Source organism: Pseudophryne corroboree, chromosome 2, assembly GCF_028390025.1.
Source record: "Pseudophryne corroboree isolate aPseCor3 chromosome 2, aPseCor3.hap2, whole genome shotgun sequence".
Classification (NCBI taxonomy): Eukaryota; Metazoa; Chordata; class Amphibia; order Anura; family Myobatrachidae; genus Pseudophryne; species Pseudophryne corroboree.
The window spans coordinates 921,096,114-921,122,061 of NC_086445.1; the positions used below are offsets into that span (position 1 = coordinate 921,096,114).

The following is a 25,948-nucleotide window of genomic DNA, read 5'->3' on the forward strand; positions in this document are numbered from 1 at the left end:
GGAATCGGAAGAAACAGGCAGACTAGCCAGTATGGCCAAGGCGACGCCAGTGCATCCACTGACTCGCCTGAGGGTCCCTGGTCCGTGAGCAATACCAGGGAGTTTCTTGTTGAGCCGAAAAGCCATCATGTCCATTTGTGGGCAACCCCACCAGTTGATGATCTGCTGGAACACCAGATGGTGGAGATAACCACTCCCCCGGGTGGACACTGTGTGACGACTCAGTAAGTCCGCCTCCCAGTTGTCCACACCCGGAATAAAGATTGCCGACATCGCTCTTGTATTTCTTTCCGCCCAGAGGAGTATTTTTGACACCTCTCGCACGCAGGCTTTGCTTTTTGTCCGTCCTTCTTGACTGATATACGCCATAGCCATGGCGTTGTCCGACTGTACTCTGTGAGCAGAGGAGAGGCCTGAAGTAGAGCATTGCAGATCGCCTGAAGTTCCAGAATGTTGATTGGAAGGTAGGCTTTGTGGGCTGACCACCTGCCCTGGAACTGCGTCCCTTGGGTGACAGCTCCCTATCCCCGTAGACTCGCATCCATCGTGAGGAGGGTCCAATCATGAATCCCGAAACTTCGGCCTTCCAGGAGATTGGAGGACTGGAGCCACCACAGGAGGGAAATCCTGGCCTGAGGTGACAGCCGAATCACCCGGTGCATCTGCAAATGCGATCCGGACCACTTTGTCATGAGATCCAACTGAAACGTTCTGGCATGGAACCTCCCATACTGGATTCCCTCATATGAGGCTACCATCTTTCCCAACCATCTTAATTAAGATGGACGGACACTCGAGTAGGTTGGAGCACCAAGCGGACCATCTCTTGAAGTGTTTTCGCCTTGTCCACTGGTAGAAACACCTTCTGTGCCACAGTAACCAGTAACATCCCCAGGAACAGGAGCCTCTGAGTTGGCTCCAGGTGGGACTTCTGTCGGACCATGGGTGGATCCTCAACTTACAGAAGATGGATGGTGCGGTCAATATGGAGCAACAAAAGCTCCCTGGATCGTGCCTTTATCAGAAGATCATCCAGATAAGGGACCACACTGACCCCCTGGACCCGGAGTTGGAACATCAACTCCGCCATCACCTTTGTGAATACCCTCCGGGCTGTGGACAGGCCGAAGGGTAGTGCCTGGAATTGGAAGTGATTGTCCAGTAGGGCAAACCGCAGGTACGCCTGATGATGCAGCCAAATCGGAATATGGAGATAGGCGTCCTTGATATCCAAGGAGACCATAAAATTCTTGTTCTTCCAGGCCTGCAATCACTGCTCGCAGGAATTCCATCTTGAACACCTTTAAGTAAGAATTCAAGGATTTGAGATTCAAAATGGGTCCGACTGAAACGTCCGGTTTCGGCACCACAAACAGGTTTGAGTAAATCCCCTTGCAGCATTGCGGTAGTGGTACTAGAACAATGACACGGGACTGAACCACTTTCAGATTGCCTGTTGCAACTTAACTTACATATCCTCCAAAGCTGGAAAAGCTTGATTTGAAAAATCGTTGAGGGGGGAGTACTGTCGAACTCCAGCCTGTAGCACTGAGAAACTAGATCTCTGACCCAGGTATCCTGGCAGGAAGTCTCCCAGATGCGGCTGAAGTGACGCAGTCGAGCTCCCATCTCGAGATCCCCTCGGGGTGGGTGGGCACAGTCATGCTGAGGCCTTAGTGGAAGCAGAACCGGTGGACTTTTCCTGAGAACTGGTGCTTGCAGGTTTTCCGGACTTACCTCTGGTGCCTCTAGCCGCATTGGAGGCACCTCTGGCCTTAGATCGAAATCTGTGAGACCGAAAGGACTAAACAGACAGCTCCGGATAGGAGCGTCTTGCCGGCAGGGCCCCAGAGGGGAGAAACGTGGATTTCCCAGCAGTAACTTTGGAATCCAGGTATCCAATTGGACCCCAAAATGCCATTCCCCAGAAAAGGGGAGGGATTCCACACTACGTTTGGATTCTGCGTCCGCAATCCACGGGCGCAACCACAAGGCCCTGCGCACCGACACTGCCATGGCAGAAGTCCGAGCATTAATGTTCCCCATCTTCTTGAGCGAATCACCGAGGACACGTGTAGTGTCCTGAATGTGCTTCAGGAGGGTTACCATAGTAACTAAGGGCATATCCCCCCGAGAGGCCCCCCTGAATTTGAGTGGCCCAAGAATGAATAGCACGGGTCATCCAGCAACCCACAATGACCGGTCTTTGTGATATACCGGCTGCTGTGTATATAGATTTTAGGGTAGTCTATCTTCCTATCCCCAGGATCCTTCATGGTATAGGAGCCCGGGGCGGGCAGCACCGCCTTTTTAGACAGTCGAGAGACTGAGACATCCACCCCACGGGGTTCCTCCCAAAATGTTCTACCTTCAGGAGCAAATGGGAAAGTGCGCAAAAACTTTTTGGACATTTGGAATTTTTTGTCTGGATTTTTCCAGGCCTGTTTGAATAAGTCATCTAACTCTGTAGAGTCAGGGAAAGTGACATTAGGCTTGTTTTGTACAAAGAAAAACGACTGCTGTGATGCAGCGTCCTCTAGAGGGAGCTTTAACACATCCCTTATACCTAAAATGAGGGGTTCAATACCTTGAGCAGCATCGGGATCCCCACTAACGGGATCCAGGTCATTCCCATCTTCCTGTATATCATCATCTGTATCAGATAGTATAGCAAGTAAACCACGCTTCTGAGGACCTGCATGAGAGAGAGGGGGGAAGGAAGGGGGGGGGGGGGGGGAAGCTGTGCATCTGCCCTAGCAGCTAAATCTGCAACAGCTTGTTGTAGTAGCTGAGTTTTCTGCACATTAGCATTGAGCTGCGATGACATATCAGACATCATAGTCTTAAGAAACCCTAATGAGTGGGGCTCTGGATCCTCTCCCCCAGCCCCTTCACTGATTTGTGAAGATTGGCTTCATTGTTCACAGGAAACAGAGTCAATAGATAAGGGAGAGAATCTAGTGTGACACACACTGCACAGCTTGTGTTTACCCATATTTCACAGTAAGCACAATAACATACACAGACAGTTCTAATGCAAGCCTGCCCTACTGTATGTGAGAGGAGACACCCTGAGCTGCACAGCCCCAGTGAGGCTGTCAGCTCCCTATAATACAGTAAACACTAACAATTATTGTCCTAAATAGGATCAGGATAGTGTACACAAGCGGCTCTCCCCCTTTGCTACACCCTGTACCAGATATCCAGCGTGTCTGAGGATCAAAAAGAGCTGTGTGTGCCGCGATAAGCAGAGGAAGGCGCCCAAACGCCTCAGGTCCCGCTCTGAGGTAGCTCTGCCCCCTCCAATGGCGCCAGAGTTACATACATATATTATACTGGCAAAAGTCTCCTTTTAAGCTTAAAACATCACACAAATGCTAGTCAAGCCCTTTTGTGCCAGTTCTACACGCGGGATCTTAGCGGGACCCCCTCCCCGGGAGGGTCCCGTACACCGCGCCCATGGTCAGCCGCACTTTGAACCGGAGGGGCCCCCAGTTTATACTCACCACTGATGTCAACTTCAGGCAGCGTTAGGGGTGTGCGGCGTGCTGCGGCTGTTACAGCCAAGGTGCAGTGCCCCGCTGAACAACAACCCCTCAGGACGGTGGTCCTGCAGCGGGGAAGCGGCTCTGCACCTCGTAAGGCCGGTGACCGCCCTCCCACCAACTCCCACGGTGCAGGTATGCTGTTGTCCAGACAGCATACCGAAAATAATAAAAGGATTAAAAGAAATTGAAGAAAACTCTCTGGAGCTGCAGAGATGTGCATCCTCTCCTGAGGGCACTTTTTTCTAAACTGCCTGTAGAAGGGGGCATAGAGGGGAGGAGCCAGCACACTCCGTAGAATACATTTAAAGTGCACTGGCTCCTTTGGACCCAGTACATACCCCATCGTACTAGAGTCCCCCAATATCCCTTATGGATGCTAGAGAAATACAGGTGGAATTTAGTTTACATTTAAAGTAGTAAAAGGGCTCCATAAGTAACCTATATATCTATATTTACGTATAATACTAGGGGCGTAAACGTAATAGGGTTGGAATTGCCGGAGGTCCAGGATTTCATCCAAGAATGGCCGTATTGTTAAAGTGGCAATCATTTGTAGGTAAAAAGACTGCCAGGAACCCAAATTTATAGTTCCTTGCACCCTTCCTGGACCCCCTGGTGGCGTGAATACTAGTAAGCAATCAGCTATGGCACTGCTATTTTAACATCCATTTGGCCGTCTAATGGTTAAGTACTGAATTCTTGTATACTGTAAATATAATAATGCAGGATAAAGTCAAATTGAAACAATATAGTAAAAGGCGCACCATTCCTTTCATCGTGAAGTGGCTATCAATATTCCTTTTCTGTCACGCACCTGTTTCTGCAATTCCAATATTAATGATGGTGGCTTTATGTTTCTTCGGGAAGTCATCATGGGCAGGGGAGAAGATGAACGTGTCTTCTTTCTTGGTCATTTTGAATACTCTGATTGCCTCTCCATTTGCTAAACAAACTATAAAGGCTCTTAAAAATAAATAAAATTAATATCGTAGTTCAAGATATTATAGTACAGTATAGCAATGAGTAGTAACATAATAACTTTACTGATGATTAAAAAAAAAAAAAATTTAAATTGGTCACGGAATAATTCTCAATCACTTTTTAGTACCACTGCTCGGTTTGGACAGAAGATAGAAATCTATTGCAACATCAAATTGACGCGTTTCACAAGCCATCTGCTTTACAGAGTAGTAGCATCTCTCCAAATCCTGACAGTCAGCTGTGGAATATAGATATAAACCAGGCTGTTTTCATTACTACTCTACAATTAGAACAGCACAGCAACCACGTTATGCAGTACACTATTGTACAGCTGGAGAACTCACGTTTCAGAATATTTTTTTTTTTTTTTATCCATTTTAACATTTCAGTTATTTATAACAACATAGAAGGCACCAAAATAAGCAACCAGGCAATTACATTTCTTTCAGCTACTACTAAAAATAGAATTTCTAAGTGTTTCCTACATAATGTTAGCGATCACAAGAGGAATGACACCCATCACCAGGGGAAAGTCTATAAAGTAATATACACCATCGGGTCTACTGAATGTCGGAATTGCAGTTAAGTCGGAAAGACGTCAGTTTCCGACTTTTTTAGGTCGAATCTGGATTCGACCTATTCAAATGGTTTGCCGTTTTTCCGACTTGTTGGAAAACACGTGGATTGGCGGATTAGCCGCAGACTCATGTGTTTTGTCGAATTAGCGGCCAATTCAGACAGGTTTTTGGCCCGTTTTTTGACAATGTTGATCCGACTTTAAATAAATAAAAAAAAGTCGGATAAGCATTGTCGAAAACGGCAAAAACCTGTCGGAAATGCCCGCTAATTGAATACTGACCTGTCGGATCCTTTCCGTCGGAGCAGATCAGGCATGCATTGAATAGACCCCTATGTAGACAAAAGTGACTGGACACTGATAGAAAATAGATCAAGATTTTACAGACATCAGTACTTTGTAGGACCACCACGTGCAGACACCCTTCTTGGCAAACTGTCTACAAGTTCCTGAACTACAGCAGGCGGTACATAATGTACTACTTTCACAGATTAAATTCTTTATTGAATCACTGCAGGAAATGAAAGGAAACCACACTATGTGATGCCCAATACAGTTTGTTTAACAGACTGAGATGAGCTGTGCAATGAAAGACCAACTCACATGGTGAGATCTCATTCCTATTAAATTCAACTCCACAAGCAACTAGTGGGGACATCAACTTCATCTAGATCAGGTTTTGCCAAAAACGGCGCTCAAAGAACCCTCAGAGTTCATGTTTTCTAGACCATGGGCTGGATGTAATGACGCCGGAGACCTCTGGAGGTGCGAGATGCCAACTGATCTCGGACGTTTTTTTAAAAAGGGGCAATTATTTGGCAAACCCATGCGTTGTAACTGATTGCCCCTTTAAAGTTTGGCTGACATCCCGCATGACCAAATATGTTGATCTTTAAAAATGTGCCAATCAGTGATGACTACACCTGAGCACCAGCTAGGTGATCTGGAAAACGAACTGTTAGGGGTCCTTGAATCTAGATCATTATGGCTAGACCAATGCCACCAATCCATTAAAAGAAACTGCAATATTTTACCTGGAATCTATTAAATGGGCTATATGATTTTATGCAGAGTAACTGCTCTTTAGTTCTAAAAAATATATATATATATCACTTACTACCGCAACTGAGCAAAAAAGGCATAAAAATTAAATAAGTTCTATTAACTTATGACATTACCTGCCGTCAGGACTAAATCGGACATGCGTGGCGTGGTCATACTCCATATTGGCTCTCATACAGCGGTGCTCACGCTCAAGGAAATCCTTGGTGCTCCATATTCTAACAGTTCTGTCATCAGAACACGAAGCTAAGTATTTTCCATTGCTGCTGAAATCCAAACAAGTCACATTCCCACTGTGAGCCTAAAGGAGACATACTAACGTAATTACATTATTGATAAAGGATCCTAGTGAGGTTAAATTACAATACACACCCTTTATTCTGGTAACTAATTCTTCAACCGGGCCTGGACACAATCTATTCTTTATGCCAGGGGTGGCCAACAACTCAGAGGCAAAGAGCCAGAAAAGATCTGTAGTTAAGGGCAAGAGACACTGTCACAAGTTGTCACAAAGCCACACCCCATTTTTGTGCGCACACCTTTCGGTATGACGTTTGTAGGAGTATGACCTTGTGTCATAAGCCCGTTTTTAGTCATGTTGTACAGTGCCACATACAAATAATGCCCCTGTACAGTGCCACATACATATAAAACCGCCACAAAATGGGTGACAGTGCCAGATACATATATGCCCCCACAGTGCCAGATACATACAGTGGGGCAAAAAAGGATTTGGACAGCCACCGATTGTGCAAGTTGACCCACTTAAAAAGAAGAGAGAGGTCTGTAATTTCCATCATAGGTACACATACATGACCAAATACTTTTTTGCCCGACTGTATATGTCCCCACAGTGCCAGATACACATATGGCCCACAGTGCCAGATACACATATGGCCCACAGTGCCAGTTATGCCCCCAGTGCCAGATACACATGTCCCCCCAGTGCCAGATATGCATGTCCCCACAGTGCCAGTTATGCCCCCAGTGCCAGATACACATGTCCCCCCAGTGCCAGATATGCATGTCTCCCCAGTGCCAGATAAACATGTCCCCACATGCCGTCCCCCGTCCCCCCGTGCTGCTCACTGCGCCTCTGCAGTGCTCTTTGTGCGGGGAGGAGAGCGCAGCATGCGCCTCTCCTGCCCCTCAGTCTCCGGCAGCGTTGTCTCCAATTCTCCAATTAGGCGCCGGTCCGTGAGCCAATCTGAGCTCACGGACCAGCAGCTAAAACTCCCGATTGGCTGACGGTCTGCAAGCTCTGATTGGCTCACGGGCCGGCACCGGGCACTGCAGTTGGGCAGCGGGAGGCAGGACTCGAGCCGCATGCGGAGGAAGAAAGAGCCGCATGCGGCTGGAGAGCCGCGGGTTGGCCACCGCTGCTTTATGCAGTAAATATAACAAAAGTCCATATACTTGTAACAAACAAAAAACAGCGTCAAACATAGTAGTGTACATCTAAACTCTTCTCTTTGTGGTGCGATATGACAGTAGCACTTATTCACGTGTCTTAAGGAATTTGACGTGTGGCGGTGATACGTTGGGGGGGGGGGGGGGGTGTCTTCAATAACCTGTGAAAAAGCACTTATCTACAATTATTTTGTTTTTTTGGGTGTATCCAATTAGGTCACCCTGAAAAAAAAAAAAATAAGAATTTACTCACCGGTAATTCTATTTCTCGTAGTCCGTAGTGGATGCTGGGTACTCCGTAAGGACCATGGGGAATAGACAGGCTCCGCAGGAGACTGGGCACTCTTAAAAGAAAGATTAGGTACTATATCTGGTGTGCACTGGCTCCTCCCTCTATGCCCCTCCTCCAGACCTCAGTTAAGGAAACTGTGCCCGGAAGAGCTGACATTACTAGGAAAGGATTTGGAATCCAGGGTAAGACTCATACCAGCCACACCAATCACACCGTACAACTTGTGATAACTATACCCAGTTAACAGTATGAATAACAACTGAGCCTCATGCAACAGATGGCTCAACAATAACCCTTTAGTTAAGCAATAACTATATACATGTATTGCAGAAAGTCCGCACTTGGGACGGGCTCCCAGCATCCACTACGGACTACGAGAAATAGAATTACCGGTAAGTAAATTCTTATTTTCTCTGACGTCCTAGTGGATGCTGGGTACTCCGTAAGGACCATGGGGATTATACCAAAGCTCCCAAACGGGCGGGAGAGTGCGGATGACTCTGCAGCACCGAATGAGCAAACTCAAGGTCCTCCTCAGCCAAGGTATCAAACTTGTAGAATTTTGCAAAAGTGTTTGAACCTGACCAAGTAGCAGCTCGGCAAAGTTGTAAAGCCGAGACCCCTCGGGCAGCCGCCCAAGAAGAGCCCACCTTCCTCGTGGAATGGGCTTTTACTGATTTAGGATGCGGCAGTCAGTCCAGCCTCAGAATGCGCAAGCTGAATCGTGCTACAGATCCAGCGAGCAATAGTCTGCTTTGAAGCAGGAGCACCCAGCTTGTTGGGCGCAAGCAGGATAAATAGCGAGTCAGTTTTTCTGACTCTAGCCGTCCTGGAAACATAGATTTTTAGGGCCCGGACTACGTCCAGCAACTTGGAATCCTCCAAGTCCCTAGTAGCCGCAGGCACCACAATAAGTTGGTTCAAATGAAACGCTGATACCACCTTTGGGAGAAATTGGGTACGAGTCCTCAATTCCGCCCTGTCCATATGGAAAATCAGATAAGGGCTTTTACACGATAAAGCCGCCAATTCTGACACACGCCTAGCCGAAGCCAAGGCCAACAGCATGACCACCTTCCAGGTGAGATACTTCAACTCCACGGTTTTAAGTGGCTCAAACCAATGTGATTTAAGGAAATCCAACACAACGTTGAGATCCCAAGGTGCCACTGGAGGCACAAAAGGGGGCTGAATATGCAGTACTCCCTTGACAAATGTCTGAACTTCAGGCAGTGAAGCCAGTTCTTTTTGAAAGAAAATAGACAGGGCCGAAATCTGGACTTTTATGGATCCCAATTTGAGGCCCATAGTCACTCCTGACTGGAGGAAGTGCAGAAATCGACCCAGCTGAAATTCCTCTTTAGGGGCCTTCCTGGCCTCACACCAAGCAACATATTTACGCCATATGCGGTGATAATGTTTTGCTGTTACATCCTTCCTAGCTTTTATCAGCGTAGGAATTACTTCATCTGGAATGCCTTTTTCCGTTAGGATCCGGCGTTCAACCGCCATGCCGTCAAACGCAGCCGCGGTAAGTCTTGGAACAGACAGGGCCCCTGTTGTAACAGGTCCTGTCTGAGAGGCAGAGGCCATGGGTCCTCTGAGATCATCTCTTGTAGTTCTGGGTACCAAGTCCTTCTTGGCCAATCCGGAACGATCAGTATTGTTCTTACTCCTCTCCTCCTTACTATTCTCAGTACCTTGGGTATGAGAGGAAGAGGAGGGAACACATAAACCGACTGGTACACCCACGGTGTCATTAGTGCGTCTACAGCTATCGCCTGAGGGTCCCTTGACCTGGCGCAATATCTTTTTAGCTTTTTGTTGAGGCGCGACGCCATCATGTCCACCTGTGGTCGTTCCCAACGATTTATAATCAGTGTGAAGACTTCTGGATGAAGTCCCCACTCTCCCGGGTGTAGATCGTGTCTGCTGAGGAAGTCTGCTTCCCAGTTGTCCACTCCCGGAATAAACACTGCCGACAGTGCCAGTACGTGATTCTCCGCCCATCGAAGAATCCTTGTGGCTTCTACCATCGCCATCCTGCTTCTTGTGCCGCCTTGGCGGTTTACATGGGCGACCGCCGTGATGTTGTCTGACTGAATCAGCACCGGTAGGTTTTGAAGCAGGGGTTCCGCTTGACTCAGGGCTTTGCAAATGGCCCTTAGTTCCAGAATATTTATGTGTAGGGAAGTCTCCTGACTTGACCACTGTCCTTGGAAGTTTCTTCCCTGAGTGACTGCCCCCCAACCTCGGAGGCTTGCATCCGTGGTCACCAGGACCCAGTCCTGTATGCCGAATCTGCGGCCCTCGAGAAGATGGGCACTCTGCAGCCACCACAGTAGAGACACCCTGGCCCTCGGGGACAGGGTGATCAACCGATGCATCTGAAGATGCGATCCGGACCATTTGTCCAACAGATCCCACTGAAAGATCCTTTGCTTGGAACCTTCCAAAGGGAATTGCTTCGTAAGAAGCCACCATCTTTCCCAGGACTCGCGTGCAGTGATGCACCGACACCTGTTTTGGTTTCAGGAGATTCCTGACCAGAGATGACAATTCCTGGGCCTTCTCCGCAGGGAGAAACACCTTCTTTTGGTCTGTATCCAGGATCATGCCCAAGAACAATAGACGTGTCGCAGGAATCAGCTGCGACTTTGGTATATTCAGAATCCAGCCGTGTTGTTGCAGCACTTCCCAAGCTAGTGCTACGCTGGCTAACAACTGTTCCTTGGACCTCGCCTTTATCAGGAGATCGTCCAAGTACGGGATAATTATAACTCCCTTCCTCCGAAGGAGTATCATCATTTCGGCCATTACCTTGGTAAATACCCTTGGTGCCGTTGAGAGACCAAACGGCAACGTCTGGAATTGGTAATGACAGTCCTGTACCACAAACCTGAGGTACTCCTGGTGAGGTGGGTAAATGGGGACATGCAGGTATGCATCCTTGATGTTCAATGATACCAAAAAATCCCCCTCTTCCAGGCTTGCGATAACCGCCCTGAGCGATTCCATTTTGAACTTGAACTTCCTCAGATAAGCGTTCAAGGATTTTAAATTTAGAATGGGTCTCACCGAACCGTCCAGTTTCGGTACCACAAACATTGTGGAATAGTAACCCCGTCCCTATTGAAGGAGGGGAACCTTGATTATCACGTGCTGAAGGTACAGCTTGTGAATAGCCGCCAGCACTACCTCCCTTTCCCTGGGAGCAGTTGGCAAAGCTGATTTGAGGTAACGGCGAGGGGGAGTCGCCTCGAACTCCAACATGTATCCCTGAGATACCACTTGTAGGGCCCAGGGATCCACCTGTGAGCGAACCCACTGGTTGCTGAAGTTCCGGAGATGGGCCCCCACCGCACCGGGCTCCGCCTGTGGAGCCCCAACGTCATGCGGTGGACTTAGAGGAAGCGGGGGGAGGGCTTTTGTTCCTGGGAACTGGCTGTCTTATGCAGCTTCTTTCCTCTACCCCTGCCTCTGGGCAGAAAGGAAGCGCCTCTGACACGCTTGCCTTTCTGAGGCCGAAAGGACTGTACCTGATAATACAGTGCTTTCTTTGGTTGCGAGGGAACGTGGGGTAGAAAAGTTGATTTTCCAGCTGATGCTGTGGATACCAGGTCCAAGAGACCATCCCCAAACAGTTCCTCCTCCTTGTAAGGCAAAACCTCCATGTGCCTTTTAGAATCAGCATCACCTGTCCACTGCAGAGTCCATAATACTCTCCTGGCAGAAATGGACATTGCATTAATTCCCGATGCCAGTCGGCAAATATCCCTCTGTGCATCTCTCATATATAAGACTACGTCCTTCATATGGTCTATGGTTAGCAAAATAGTATCCCTGTCATGTATCAATGTTATCTGACAGGGTGTCGGACCAAGCTGCTGCAGCACTACACATCCATGCTGACGCAATAGCAGGTCTCAGTATAGTACCTGAGTGTGTATATACAGACTTCAGGATAGCTTCCTGCTTTCTATCTGCAGGCTCCTTTAAGGCGGCCGTATACTGAGACGGCAGTGCCACCTTTTTTGATAAGCGTGTGAGCGCTTTGTCCACCTTAGGGGATGTTTCCCAACGTAGCCTGTCCGTTGGCGGGAAAGGGTACGCCAACAGTAATTTCTTATGAATTACCAGTTTTCTATCAGGGGAACACCACGCTTCTTCACACAATTCATTTAACTCCTCAGATGGGGGAAAAGTCACTGGAAGCTTTTTCTCCCCAAACATAATACCCTTTTTAATGGTAACGGAGTCAGTGTCAGAAATGTTCAACACATTTTTCATTGCCGTAATCATGCATCGGATGGCCCTTGCGGACTGTACATTCGTCTCATCCTAGTCGACACTGGAGTCAGACTCCGTGTCGACATCTGTGTCTGCCATCTGAGGTAGCGGGCGTTTTTGAGCCCCTGATGGCCTCTGAGATGCCTGGGCTGAGATGCCGGCTGTCCCAAGGCTGTCACGTCATCCAACCTTTTATGTATGGAGTTGACATTGTCGGTTAAAACCTTCCACATATCCATCCACTCCGGTGTCGGCCCCGTAGGGGGCGACATCACACTTACCGGCTCTTGCTCCGCCTCCACGTAACCCTCCTCATCAAACATGTCGACACAGCCGTACCGACACACCGCACACACACAGGGAATGCTCTGACTGAGGACAGGACCCCACAAAGTCCTTTGGGGAGACAGAGAGAGAGTATGCCAGCACACACCACAGCGCTATATAACCAGGGATTTACACTAAAGTGAGTGATTTTCCCTATAGCAGCTTATTATACACAGTTTGCGCCTAAATTTAGTGCCCCCCCCTCTCTTTTTTACCCTTGAAGCCTGGAAACTGCAGGGGAGAGCCTGGGGAGCTGCCTTCCAGCGGAGCTGTGAAGAGAAAATGGTGCCGGTGTGCTGAGGAAGATAGCCCCGCCCCCTTCTCGGCGGACTTCTCCCGCTTTTTTATATACTTTATGGCGGGGGATTATGCACATATACAGTTTATTAGCTGTATTATGTGCTTTTTAGCCATGTAAGGTACTCTAATTACTGCCCAGGGCGCCCCCCCCCCCCCCCCCCCCCCCCCCCCCCCCCCCCCCCCCCCCCCCCCCCCCCCCCCAGCGCCCTGCACCCATCAGTGACCGGAGTGTGTGGTGTGCAGAGGGAGCAATGGCGCACAGCTGCAGTGCTGTGCGCTACCTTAATGAAGACCGGAGTCTTCAGCCGCCGATTTTTCAACTTCTCTTCGTTCTTCTGGCTCTGCAAGGGGGACGGCTGCGCGGCTCCGGGACCGGACGACCGAGGACTGGGCCTGTGTTCGATCCCTCTGGAGCTAATAATGTCCAGTAGCCTAAGAAGCCCAAGCTAGCTGCAAGCAGGTAGGTTCGCTTCTCTCCCCTCAGTCCCACGTAGCAGTAAGTCTGTTGCCAGCAGATCTCACTGAAAATAAAAAACCTAACAAATACTTTCTTTCTAGGAAGCTCAGGAGAGCCCCTAGGGTGCATCCAGCTCTGGCCGGGCACAGATTCTAACTGAGGTCTGGAGGAGGGGCATAGAGGGAGGAGCCAGTGCACACCAGATATAGTACCCAATCTTTCTTTTAAGAGTGCCCAGTCTCCTGCAGAGCCCGTCTATTCCCCATGGTCCTTACGGAGTACCCAGCATCCACTAGGACGTCAGAGAAACAAACTTTAACCCGAAAACACACAGGTTCAGTGAAACCTGTATGTTTTCGGTAAAAACAGACCCATTTTTGGGTGAAAACAGGGCTGTTTTGGGGGATTTTGCTTTGCCTGCCTGAATATCCCCCTGCAAGACAATTACCCACGATCATGACTGAATACCCCCCTTGGAGTTTATAAAAGTGTAACAATTAAATAAACAAGTTATTTTATAACTTTTGTCAAATGAGGTTTGATCCTGTGTAGATCCTTTGATACAATATTAATGGGTGTAATGGGCAGTGGGTGTACCTTGAGGGCAGAAGCAAGCAGTGGGTGGGTGAAGGTGTGTTGCTGAACCTTTTCTTTACGCAGTTTTTGTTGTTTCGGTTTCTTTGCAGTCTGCTTTCCTGGAACAGCTTGTCCATTGGCTACCTGAGCTGAAAAGACATCAGGTTAAATAGAGTAATAAATATAACAGAGTAAGTGCTTAGAAACGCCATGCTTCTGGGAGTTAGCGGGACAGCAGATTTTTGGAGTAGCTATCCTGGCACCAATGCAATACTGAATTGTTCCAGTATATGGGTGTCCACCACAGCAATCCCCGGCAAGTGAAACATTACTTAAGTAGTGCTTTTGAGGGTTAATAATGAATAAGCCCCTTAGTAACAACTTCTTAGATGTGTTATACATTTATATGGTGCAGACTGTCACTGAAACCGCTGGTGCGTGAAGGGGTGCAGGAGGCTATTCTGTACCTACCCTGCCCATGCCCAGGGGAGCCCCCAGCTACGGCTAGCCTGGCCAGGGGAGCCCCCAGCTACGGCTAGCCTGGCCAGGCAAAGCCCCCAGCTACGGCTAGCCTGGCCAGGCAAAGCCCCCAGCTACGGCTAGCCTGGCCAGGCAAAGCCCCCAGCTACGGCTAGCCTGGCCAGGCAAAGCCCCCAGCTACGGCTAGCCTGGCCAGGCAAAGCCCCCAGCTACGGCTAGCCTGGCCAGGCAAAGCCCCCAGCTACGGCTAGCCTGGCCAGGCAAAGCCCCCAGCTACGGCTAGCCTGGCCAGGCGAGCACCCAGCTACGGCTAGCATGATCAGGCGAGCACCCAGCTACGGCTAGCATGACCAGGGGTGCACCCAGCTACGGCTAGCCTGGCCAGGGGAGCACCCAGCTACGACTAACCTCCCCAAGGGAGACCCCAACTACGGCTAGAAAGACCAGGGGAGACCCCAGCTAAAGCTGCGCTGCACGGGGAGCTCCCAGATTGGATTATGCGTCACGGTAGAGAGTCAGCGATGCCAACGCTGCACAGGTGACACATTGCACACAGCAGGTGCTGGCACTGTGACTGCTCCTACATTTCACGGTTCTGTTATCTGCGCTGCACGCCTACAATGCATACACCGCATCACTATATCCAGCTACCGCTCACCGCTCGGCTCCGCCACGCTGGCCTCGCTCGTCCTCTTGCCCCATAAGGTGAGCAGCAGGACGAGTCCCCCCAGCAGCACGGACACCACGACAAGCGCCACCGCCTCCATGTCCACCTCTCACACACCGCTCTCCGGCCGCCACGTCACTCACAGCGCCGGGAGCGCGCACCAGCGTTGCTCGCCCCCTCCCTCCTCTAAAGAACGAAGCTTTATTGTAATTGTACATGACACACAGGGCACAGGCAGCAGTATGCTCTCAGCCATGGAAGCCTCTCCTGGTGTCTCAGGCAGGATTGGGGGGGGGGCTCCCTTATGAGCAGATATAGCATGCACTGCATGGTTACCAGCAGCTGCTATTGTTGATACTATCACTGGGGCAGATGTATTAAATCTGGCGAAAGGATAAAGAACTGATAAACCAGTGATAAGTGCAAGGTTACAATGCACCAACCAGTCAGCTCCTAAAGGGCCCCATACACTACAGCGACATGTCTGACCCTCATGTCGCATAAGATTTCCCTTGAACCGCCCGGCAGCCTCCCAGGCGTTAGGACTGTAACACACTACCCGGTTTTTCCTGGAAGGTAAAAAGCGCTTTTTGCCATCCGGCAGAGTCTTTGGGCTGAAACACACGCCGGCTCCCGCCGCCCAGCAAAATCCCTCCCGGCTTTTTACCGCTGCCGTGCTGCTCAGACACATGCAGCGCAATGTGTCTTTTCACACGGCACCAGGGCCGGTGCTAGGGTGTTCGGCGCCCCCCTGCAAACTATAAATTTGCGCCCTCCCATATTCCTTTGGCGCGCGCCGGGAAAAGGGTTGTGGTCTCACAAGTAAGGGGCATGGCCACACAATAGTACCCCCATTTAAAATTACTCCACAATGTAGCACAATCTTATTCATCTTATACGTAATGCCCCACCCGTAGTAGTAGCGTCCTTATTTCTCTAACGTCCTAGTGGATGCTGGGAACTCCGTAAGGACCATGGGGAATAGCGGGCTCCGAAGGAGGCTGGGCACTCTAGAAAGATTTATGACTACCTGGTGTGCACTGGCTCCTCCCACTATGACCCTCCTCCAAGCCTCAGTTAGATCTTGTGCCCGTCCGAGGTTGGATGCACACTAGGGGCTCTCCTGAGCCCTTAGAAAGAAAGTATAGATTTAGGTTTTTTTATTTTCAGTGAGACCTGCTGGCAACAGGCTCACTGCAGCGAGGGACTAAGGGGAGAAGAAGCGAACTCGCCTGCTTGCAGCCGGATTGGGCTTCTTAGGCTACTGGACACCATTAGCTCCAGAGGGATCGACCGCAGGCCCAGTCCTTGGTGTTCGGTCCCGGAGCCGCGCCGCCGTCCCCCTTACAGAGCCAGAAGCAAGAAGAGGTCCGGAAAAACGGCGGCAGGAGACATCAGTCTTCACCAAGGTAGCGCACAGCACTGCAGCTGTGCGCCATTGCTCCTCATGCTCACCACACACTCCGGTCACTAAGGGTGCAGGGCGCTGGAGGGGGGCGCCCTGAGCAGCAATATAAACACCTTGGCTGGCAAAAATACATCACATATAACCCCCAGGGCTATATGGATGTATATTAACCCCTGCCAGATTCCATAAAAATGCGGGAGAAAAGTCAGCGAAAAAGGGGCGGAGCCTATCTCCTCAGCACACTGGCGCTATTTTTCCCTCACAGCTCCGTTGGAGGGAAGCTCCCTGGCTCTCCCCTGCAGTCTACACTACAGAACAGGGTTAAAACAGAGAGGGGGGGCACTAAATTTAGGCGCAGTATAAATTATATAAAAGCAGCTATAGGGGACATAACTCAGTTAGTCCCTGCATTATATAGCGCTCTGGTGTGTGCTGGCATACTCTCACTCTGTCCCCCCAAAGGGTTTTTGTGGGTCCTGTCCTCATTGGAGCATTCCTTGTGTGTGTGCGGTGTGTCGGTACGGCTGTGTCGACATGTTTGATGAGGAGACTTATGTGGAGGCGGAGCAGATGCCGATAAATGAGATGTCGCCCCTGGGGGCCGACACCAGAGTGGATGGATAGGTGGAAGGTATTAACCAACAGTGTCAACTCCTTACATAAAGGGCTGGATGACGTAACAGCTATGGGACAGCCGGCTTCTCAGCCCGCGCCTGCCCAGGCGTCTCAAAGGCCATCAGGGGCTCAAAAACGCCCGCTCCCTCAGATGGCAGACACAGATGTCGACACGGAGTCTGACTCCAGTGTCGACGAGGTTGAGACATATACACAATCCACTAGGAACATCCGTTACATGATCCCGGCAATATAAAATGTGTTACACATTTCTGACATTAACCCAAGTACCACTAAAAACAAAGGGTTTTTATGTGTGGGGAGAAAAAGCAGGCAGTGTTTTGTTCCCCCATCAAATGAGTGAATGAAGTGTGAAAAAGCGTGGGTTTCCCCGATAAGAAACTGGTAATTTCTAACAAGTTACTGATGGCGTACCCTTTCCCGCCAGAGGATAAGCTACGCTGGGAGATATCCCCTAGGGTGGATAAGGCGCTCACACGTTTGTCAAGGTGGCACTGCCGTCTTAGGATACGGCCACTTTGAAGGTACCTGCTGATAAATAGCAGGAGGCTATCCTGAAGTCTGTAATTACACACTCAGGTACTAGACTGAGACCTGCAGACTCCTGCAGCGTGGTCTGTACCCCTTTCAAACAGGGATACTATTTTGCGAACGTCTTATATATGAGGGATGCACAGAGGAATATTTTGCCGGCTGGCATCCTAAATTATTGCAATGTCCATTCTGTCAGGAGGGTATTGGAGACCCGACACTGGACAGGTGATGCTGACTTTAAAAGGCACATAGAGCCTTATAAGGGTGAGGAATTGGTTGGGGATGGTCTCTGGGACCTCGTATCCACAGCAACAGCTGGGATGAAAATATTTTACCTCAGGTTTCCTCACAGCCTAAGAAACGCACTGTATTATCAGGTACAGTCCTTTCGGCTTCAAAAAAGCAGGCGGGTCAAACGAGGGAAGAGGGAAAAAGCTGCACCAGCAGCCAGTTCCCAGAATCAAAATTCTTCCCCTGCTTCCTCTGAGTCCACCGCTTGACGCGGGGGCTCCACAGGCGTAGCCAGGTACGGTGGGGGGCCGCCTCAAAAATTTCAGCGATCAGTGGGCTCGCTCACAGGTGGATCCCTGGATCCTTCAAGTAGTATCTCAGGGGTACAAGCTGGAAGTCGAGGCGTCTCCCCCCCGCCGTTTACTCAAATCTGCCTTGCCGACAACTCCCTCAGGCAGGGAGGCTGTGCTAGAGGCAATTCACAAGCTGTATTCCCAGCAGGTGATAGTCAAGGTGCCCCTACTTCAACAAGGACGGGGTTACTATTCCACACTGTTTGTGGTACCGAAACCAGCCGGTTCGGTGAGACCCATTTTAAAATGGAAATCCTTGAACACTTACATAACAAAGTTCAAGATGAAATCGCTCAGGGCGGTTATTGCAAGCCTGGACGAGGGGGATTACATGGTATCCCTGGACATCAAGGATGCTTACCTGCATGTCCCTATTTACCTTCCTCACCAGGAGTACCTCAGATTGTGGTACAGGATTGCCATTACCAATTCCAGACAACCGTTTGGACTGTCCACGGCACCGAGGGTGTTTACCAAGGTAATGGCAGAAATGATGATACTCCTTCAAAAAAAAAAAAAAAAAAGGGAGTTTTTATTTATCCCATACTTGGACGATCTCCTTATAAAGGCAAGGTCCAGGGAGCAGTTACTGGTCGGAGTAGCACTATCTCAGGAGGTGCTACAACAGCATGGCTGGATTCTGAACATTCCAAAGTCACAGCTGGTTCCTTCCACTCGCTTACTGTTCCTGGGGATGATTTTGGACACAGAACAGAAAAAAGTGTTTCTCCCGCAGGAGAAAGCCAAGGAGCTGTCATCTCTAGTCAGAGACCTCCTAAAACCAAAAAGGGTATCGGTGCATCGTTGCACACGAGTCCTGGGAAAAATGGTGGCTTCATACGAAGCAATTCCATTCGGCAGGTTCCATGCGAGGACCTTCCAGTGAGACCTCTTAGATAAGTGGTCGGGATCGCATCTTCAAATGCATCAAATGATAACCCTGTCTCCAAGGACCAGGGTGTCTCTACTGTGGTGGATGCAGGGTGCTCATCTTCTAGTGGGCCGCAGTTTCGGCATACAGGACTGGGTCCTGGTGACCACGGATGCCAGCCTTCAAGGCTGGGGAGCAGTCACACAGGGAAGAAACTTCCAGGGCCTATGGTCAAGTCAGGAGACTTCCCTACATATAAATTCTGGAACTGAGGGCCATTTACAATGCCCTAAGTCAGGCAAGACCCCTGCTTCAAAACCAGCCGGTACTGATACAGTCAGACAACATCACGGCAGTCGCCCATGTGACCCGACAGGGCGGCACAAGAAGCAGGATGGCAATGGCAGAAGCCACAAGGATTCTCCGATGGGCAGAAAATCACGTACTAGCACTGTCAGCAGTGTTCATTCCGGGAGTGGACAACTGGGAAGCAGACTTCCTCAGCAGACACGACCTACACCCGGGAGAGTGGGGACTTCATCCAGAAGTCTTCCTGCTGTTGGTAAACCGTTGGGAAAGGCCACAGGTGGACATGATGGCGTCCCGCCTCAACAAAAAGCTAAAGAGATATTGCGCCAGGTCAAGGGACCCTCAGGCGATAGCTGTGGACGCTCTAGTGACACCGTGGGTGTACCAGTCGGTTTATGTGTTCCCTACTCTGCCTCTCATACCAAAGGTACTGAGAATAATAAGATGGCGAGGAGTAAGAACGATACTCGTGGTTCCGGATGGGCCAAGAAGGGCTTGGTACCCGGAACTTCAGGAAATGATATCAGAGGACCCATGGCCTCTGCCGCTCAGACAGGACCTGCTTCAGCAGGGGCCCTGTCTGTTCCAAGACTTACTGCGGCTGCGTTTGACGGCATGGCGATTGAGCGCCGGATCCTGAAGGAAAAGGGTATTCCGGAAGAAGTCATTCCTGCGCTTATTAAAGCCAGGAAAGATGTTACGGCAAAGCATTATCACCGCATGTGGCGGAAATATGTTGCATGGTGCGAGGCCAAAAAGGCCCCAACAGAGGAATTTCCACTAGGTCGATTTCTACATTTCCTGCAAGCAGGAGTGAATATGGGCCTGAGTCTAGGCTCCATTAAAGTACAGATCTCGGCTCTGTCGATTTTCTTTCAAAAAGAACTAGCTTCACTACCTGAAGTTCAGACATTGTGAAAGGAGTGCTGCATATTCAGCCCCCGTTTGTGCCCCTGTGGCACCTGGGGATCTCAACGTGGTGTTGAGTTTTTCTTAAAATCACATTGGTTTGAGCCACTAAAAACCGTGGATCTAAAATATCTCACGTGGAAAGTGGTCATGTTATTGGCCTTGGCTTCAGCCAGGCGAGTGTCAGAATTGGCGGCTTTATCATGTAAAAGCCCTTATCTGATTTTCCATATGGATAGCGCAGAATTGAGGACTCGTCCCCAATTTCTTCCTAAGGTGGTGTCAGCGTTTCACCTGAACCAGCCTATTGTGGTGCCGGCGGCTACTAGTGAATTGGAGGACTCCAAGTTGCTAGACGTTGTCAGGGCCCTGAAAATATATGTTTCCAGGACGGCTGGAGTCAGAAACTCTGACTCGCTGTTTATCCTGTATGCACCCAACATGCTGGGTGCTCCTGCTTCTAAGCAGTCTATTGCTCGCTGGATTTGTAGTACAATTCAGCTTGCACATTCTGTGGCAGGCATACCACAGCCAAAATCTGTAAATGCCCATTCCACAAGGAAGGTGGGCTCATCTTGGGCGGCTGCCCGAGGGGTCTCGGCTTTACAACTTTGCCGAGCAGCTACTTGGTCAGGGGCAAACCCGTTTGCAAAATTCTACAAATTTGATACCCTGGCTGAGGAGGACCTGGAGTTCTCTCATTCGGTGTTACAGAGTCATCCGCACTCTCCCGCCCGTTTGGGAGCTTTGGTATAATCCCCATGGTCCTTACGGAGTCCCCAGCATCCACTAGGACGTTAGAGAAAATAAGAATTTACTCACCGGTAATTCTATTTCTCGTAGTCCGTAGTGGATGCTGGGCGCCCATCCCAAGTGCGGATTGTCTGCAATACTTGTAAATAGTTATTGTTAACTAAAGGGTTATTGTTGAGCCATCTGTTGAGAGGCTCAGTTGTTTTCATACTGTCAAACTGGATATAGTATCACGAGTTGTACGGTGTGATTGGTGTGGCTGGTAAGAGTCTTACCCGGGATTCTAAATCCTTCCTTATTATGTCTGCTCGTCCGGGCACAGTGTCCTAACTGAGGCTTGGAGGAGGGTCATAGTGGGAGGAGCCAGTGCACACCAGGTAGTCATAAATCTTTCTAGAGTGCCCAGCCTCCTTCGGAGCCCGCTATTCCCCATGGTCCTTACGGAGTTCCCAGCATCCACTACGGACTACGAGAAATAGAATTACCGGTGAGTAAATTCTTATTATCTAATGCACCCCAGTAATAGTAGCATCCTTATACATAATGCCCCCCAGTAGTAGTAGTGTCCTTACACATAATGCCCCCCCAGTAGTAGATGCGTCCTTATACGTAGTGCACCCCCAGTAGTAGACGCGTCCTTATACGTAATACCCCCCAGTAGTAGTAGCGTCCTTATACGTAGTGCACCCCCAGTAGTAGAAGCATCCTTATACGTAATTCCCCCCTAGAAGTAGTAGCGTCCTTATACGTAATGCCCCCCCAGTAGTGGTAGTGTCCTTATACGTAATGCCCTCCCAGTAGTAGTAGCGTTCTTATACGTAATGCGCCCCCGGTAGTAGTACCATCCTTATACATAATGCTCCGCACAGTAGTAGCATCCTTATACGTAATGCCCTCCCCCCAGTAGTAGTAGCATTGTTATACGTAATGCCCTCCCAGTAATAGTAGCGTCCTTATACATAATGCCCCCAAGTAGTAGTATCGTCCTTTTACGTAATGCCGCCCCCAGTAGTAGTAGCGTCCTTATACGAAGTGCACCCCAGTAGTAGTATCGTCCTTATACGTAATGCCCCCCACAGTAGTAGTAGCGTCCTTATACGTAGTGCACCCCAGTAGTAGCGTTGTTACACGTAATGCCCCCCCTGTAGTAATAGCGTCCTTATACGTAATGCCCCCCCCAGTAGTAGTAGCGTCCTTATACGTAGTGCACCCCAGTAGCAGTATCGTCCTTATACGTAATGCCCCCTTCCAGTAGTAGTAGCGTCCTTATATGTAGTGCACCCCTGTAGTAATAGCGTCCCTATACGTAATGCCCCCCCCCAGTAGTAGTAGCGTCCTTATACGTAATGCCCCCCTAGTAGTAGTAGTAGCGTCCTTATACGTAATGCCCCCCCCCCAGTAGTAGTAGCGTCCTTATACGTAATGCCCCCCACAGTAGTAGTAGCGTCCTTATACCTAATGCCCCCCCCCCAGTAGTAGTAGCGTCCTTATACGTAATGCCCCCCCCAGTAGTAGTAGCGTTCTTACATGTAATGCCCCCCCCAGTAGTAGCGTCGTTATACGTAATGCCCCCCCAGTAGTAGCATCCATAAAGCGCGCGCACAGACATAACACACACAATTCACACATATATACACACACATACACACCCACCATATACACACACACACACACACACACACACACACACACACACTTCTCTCTCACCCTCCACTTACCTAAGCCAGTCTCCCTCTGTACAGCAGCCTGGTCCGTGTAGCTCCGCCCCTTCTGGCCCGTTTATCCACGCCCCCTTCCGTCCCGTGTAGCTCCGCCCCCTTCTGTCCCGTACTCGGCGCTGTCACACAGCACAGGTGAGGGGAAGGGAGGTAGGAGGCTTTTCATGCTGCAGGTGCCCGCTGCCAGCGCCTGTCATACAGTGACAGACACAGCACTGGCAGCAGCTGCAGCAGGAGGGGGGACAGGACGGCGCAGCAGGGAAGGAATGCAGACCAGGGGAAGCGCCTCTCCGTCCCAGCGCCTCCCTGCACTGCATCCCTTCCCTGAGCGGGTAGCGCCGGGCCTGCACGGCACGGTCCCGGACCGGCTGCTGGGTTGCAGCTGGAAATATCCACTGGAAGGTCCGGCTGCTGGGGCCGTGCCGTCCTTGAAGGCAGTGAACCGTGTGTTTGAAGGGGAACTTTCACACACAACAGTTTTTCTCTGACGTCCTAAGTGGATGCTGGGGACTCCGTAAGGACCATGGGGAATAGCGGCTCCGCAGGAGACAGGGCACAAAAGTAAAAGCTTTAGGATCAGGTGGTGTGCACTGGCTCCTCCCCCTATGACCCTCCTCCAAGCCTCAGTTAGGTTTTTGTGCCCGGCCGAGAAGGGTGCAATCTAGGTGGCTCTCCTAAAGAGCTGCTTAGAGTAAAAGTTTTGTTAGGTTTTTTATTTTCAGTGAGTCCTGCTGGCAACAGGCTCACTGCAACGCGGGACTTAGGGGAGAAGAAGTGAACTCACCTGCGTGCAGGATGGATTGGCTTCTTAGGCTACTGGACACTAGCTCCAGAGGGACGATCACAGGTACAGCCTGGATGGGTCACCGGAGCCGCGCCGCCGACCCCCTTGCAGATGCTGAAGAGAGAAGAGGTCCAGAAATCGGCGGCTGAAGACTTCCCAGTCTTCTTAAGGTAGCGCACAGCACGGCAGCTGTGCGCCATTGCTCTCAGCACACTTCACACCAACGGTCACTGAGGGTGCAGGGCGCTGGGGGGGGCGCCCTGGGCAGCAATGAAAGTACCTATGCTGGCTAAAAATACATCACATATAGCCCCTGAGGCTATATGGATGTATTTAACCCCTGCCAGGTTGTCAGAAAAACCGGGAGAAGAGCCCGCCGGAAAGTGGGCGGGGCCTATTCTCCTCAGCACACAGCGCCATTTTCCTACACAGCTCCGCTGCTAGGAAGGCTTCCAGGCTCTCCCCTGCACTGCACTACAGAAACAGGGTTAAAACAGAGAGGGGGGGCATTTTGTGTGGCGATATTATAATATATTAAGATGCTATAAGGGAAAACACTTATTATAAGGTTGTCCCTGTATAATTATAGCGTTTTGGTGTGTGCTGGCAAACTCTCCCTCTGTCTCCCCAAAGGGCTAGTGGGGTCCTGTCCTCTATCAGAGCATTCCCTGTGTGTGTGCTGTGTGTCGGTACGTGTGTGTCGACATGTATGAGGACGATGTTGGTGTGGAGGCGGAGAAATTGCCTGTAATGGTGATGTCACCCCCTAGGGAGTCGACACCGGAATGGATGGCTTATTTATGGAATTACGTGATAATGTCAACACGCTGCAAGGTCGGTTGACGACATGAGACGGCCGGCAAACCAATTAGTACCTGTCCAGGCGTCTCAAACACCGTCAGGGGCTTTAAAACGGCCATTACCTCAGTCGGTCGACACAGACACAGACACGGACACTGACTCCAGTGTCGACGGTGAAGAAACAGACGTATTTTCCAGTAGGGCCACACGTTACATGATAAGGGCAATGAAGGAGGTGTTACATATTTCTGATACTACAAGTACCACAAAAAAGGGTATTATGTGGGGTGTGAAAAAACTACCTGTAGTTTTTCCTGAATCAGATGAATTAAAAATTGCTAATATCTAAGAAATTATTGGCGTTATACCCTTTCCCGCCAGAAGTTAGGGCGCGTTGGGAAACACCCCCTAGGGTGGATAAGGCATTCACACGCTTATCAAAACAAGTGGCGTTACCGTCTCCAGATACGGCCGCCCTCAAGGAACCAGCTGATAGGAGGCTGGAAAATATCCTAAAAAGTATATACACACATACTGGTGTTATACTGCGACCAGCGATCGCCTCAGCCTGGATGTGCAGTGCTGGGGTGGCTTGGTCGGTTTCCCTGACTGAAAATATTGATACCCTTGACAGGGACAGTATTTTATTGACTATAGAGCATTTAAAGGATGCATTTCTATATATGCGAGATGCACAGAGGGATATTTGCACTCTGGCATCAAGAGTAAGTGCGATGTCCATTTCTGCCAGAAGATGTTTATGGACACGACAGTGGTCAGGTGATGCGGATTCCAAACGGCACATGGAAGTATTGCCGTATAAAGGGGAGGAGTTATTTGGGGTAGGTCTATCGGACCTGGTGGCCACGGCAACAGCTGGAAAATCCACCTTTTTACCCCAAGTCACCTCTCAGCAGAAAAAGATACCGTCTTTTCAGCCTCAGTCCTTTCGTCCCCATAAGGGCAAGCAGGCAAAAGGCCAGTCATATCTGCCCAGGGGTAGAGGAAAGGAAAAAAGACTGCAGCAGGCAGCCCCTTCCCAGGAACAGAAGCCCTCCACCGCTTCTGCCAAGTCCTCAGCATGACGCTGGGGCCTTACAAGCGGACTCAGGTGCGGTGGGGGGTCGTCTCAAGAGTTTCAGCGCGCAGTGGGCTCACTCGCAAGTGGACCCCTGGATCCTACAGGTAGTATCTCAGGGGTACAGATTGGAATTCGAGACGTCGCCTCCTCGCAGGTTCCTGAAGTCTGCTTTACCAACGTCTCCCTCCGACAGGGAGGCAGTATTGGAAGCAATTCACCAGCAGGTGATAATCAAAGTACCCCTCCTACAACAAGGAAAGGGGTCTTATTCCACACTATTTGTGGTACCGAAGCCAGACGGCTCGGTGAGACCTATTCTAAATCTGAAATCTTTGAACACTTACATACAAAGGTTCAAATCAAGATGGAGTCACTCAGAGCAGTGATAGCGAACCTGGAAGAGGGGACTATATGGTGTCCTTGGACATCAAGGATGCTTACCTCCATGTCCCAATTTGCCCTTCTCACCAAGGGTACCTCAGGTTCGTGGTACTGAACTGTCACTATCAGTTCAGACGCTGCCGTTTGGATTGTCCACGGCACCCCGGGTCTTTACCAAGGTAAGGGCCGAAATGATGATTCTTCTTCGAAGA

General features: G+C 50.0%; 1 protein-coding gene across 2 annotated transcripts in view; it reads right to left on the reverse strand.

Moving 5' to 3' along the window:
* TBL2 (transducin beta like 2) overlaps nt 1-25,948 on the reverse strand; it is an 82,960-nt gene that overhangs the window by 11,181 nt on the left and 45,831 nt on the right. The window contains exons 1-4 of one of the 2 annotated variants that reach the window (XM_063956157.1): nt 14,959-15,216; nt 13,842-13,969; nt 6,285-6,469; nt 4,363-4,511 (exon numbers count right to left, since the gene is read on the reverse strand). In XM_063956157.1, coding sequence (XP_063812227.1) covers nt 4,363-4,511; nt 6,285-6,469; nt 13,842-13,969; nt 14,959-15,067 — 571 coding nt within the window. In that variant the 5' untranslated portion in view covers nt 15,068-15,216. Of the gene's footprint in view, nt 1-4,362; nt 4,512-6,284; nt 6,470-13,841; nt 13,970-14,958; nt 15,217-25,948 lie in introns of those variants that run through there. The other variant, XM_063956158.1, reaches the window with a different exon arrangement.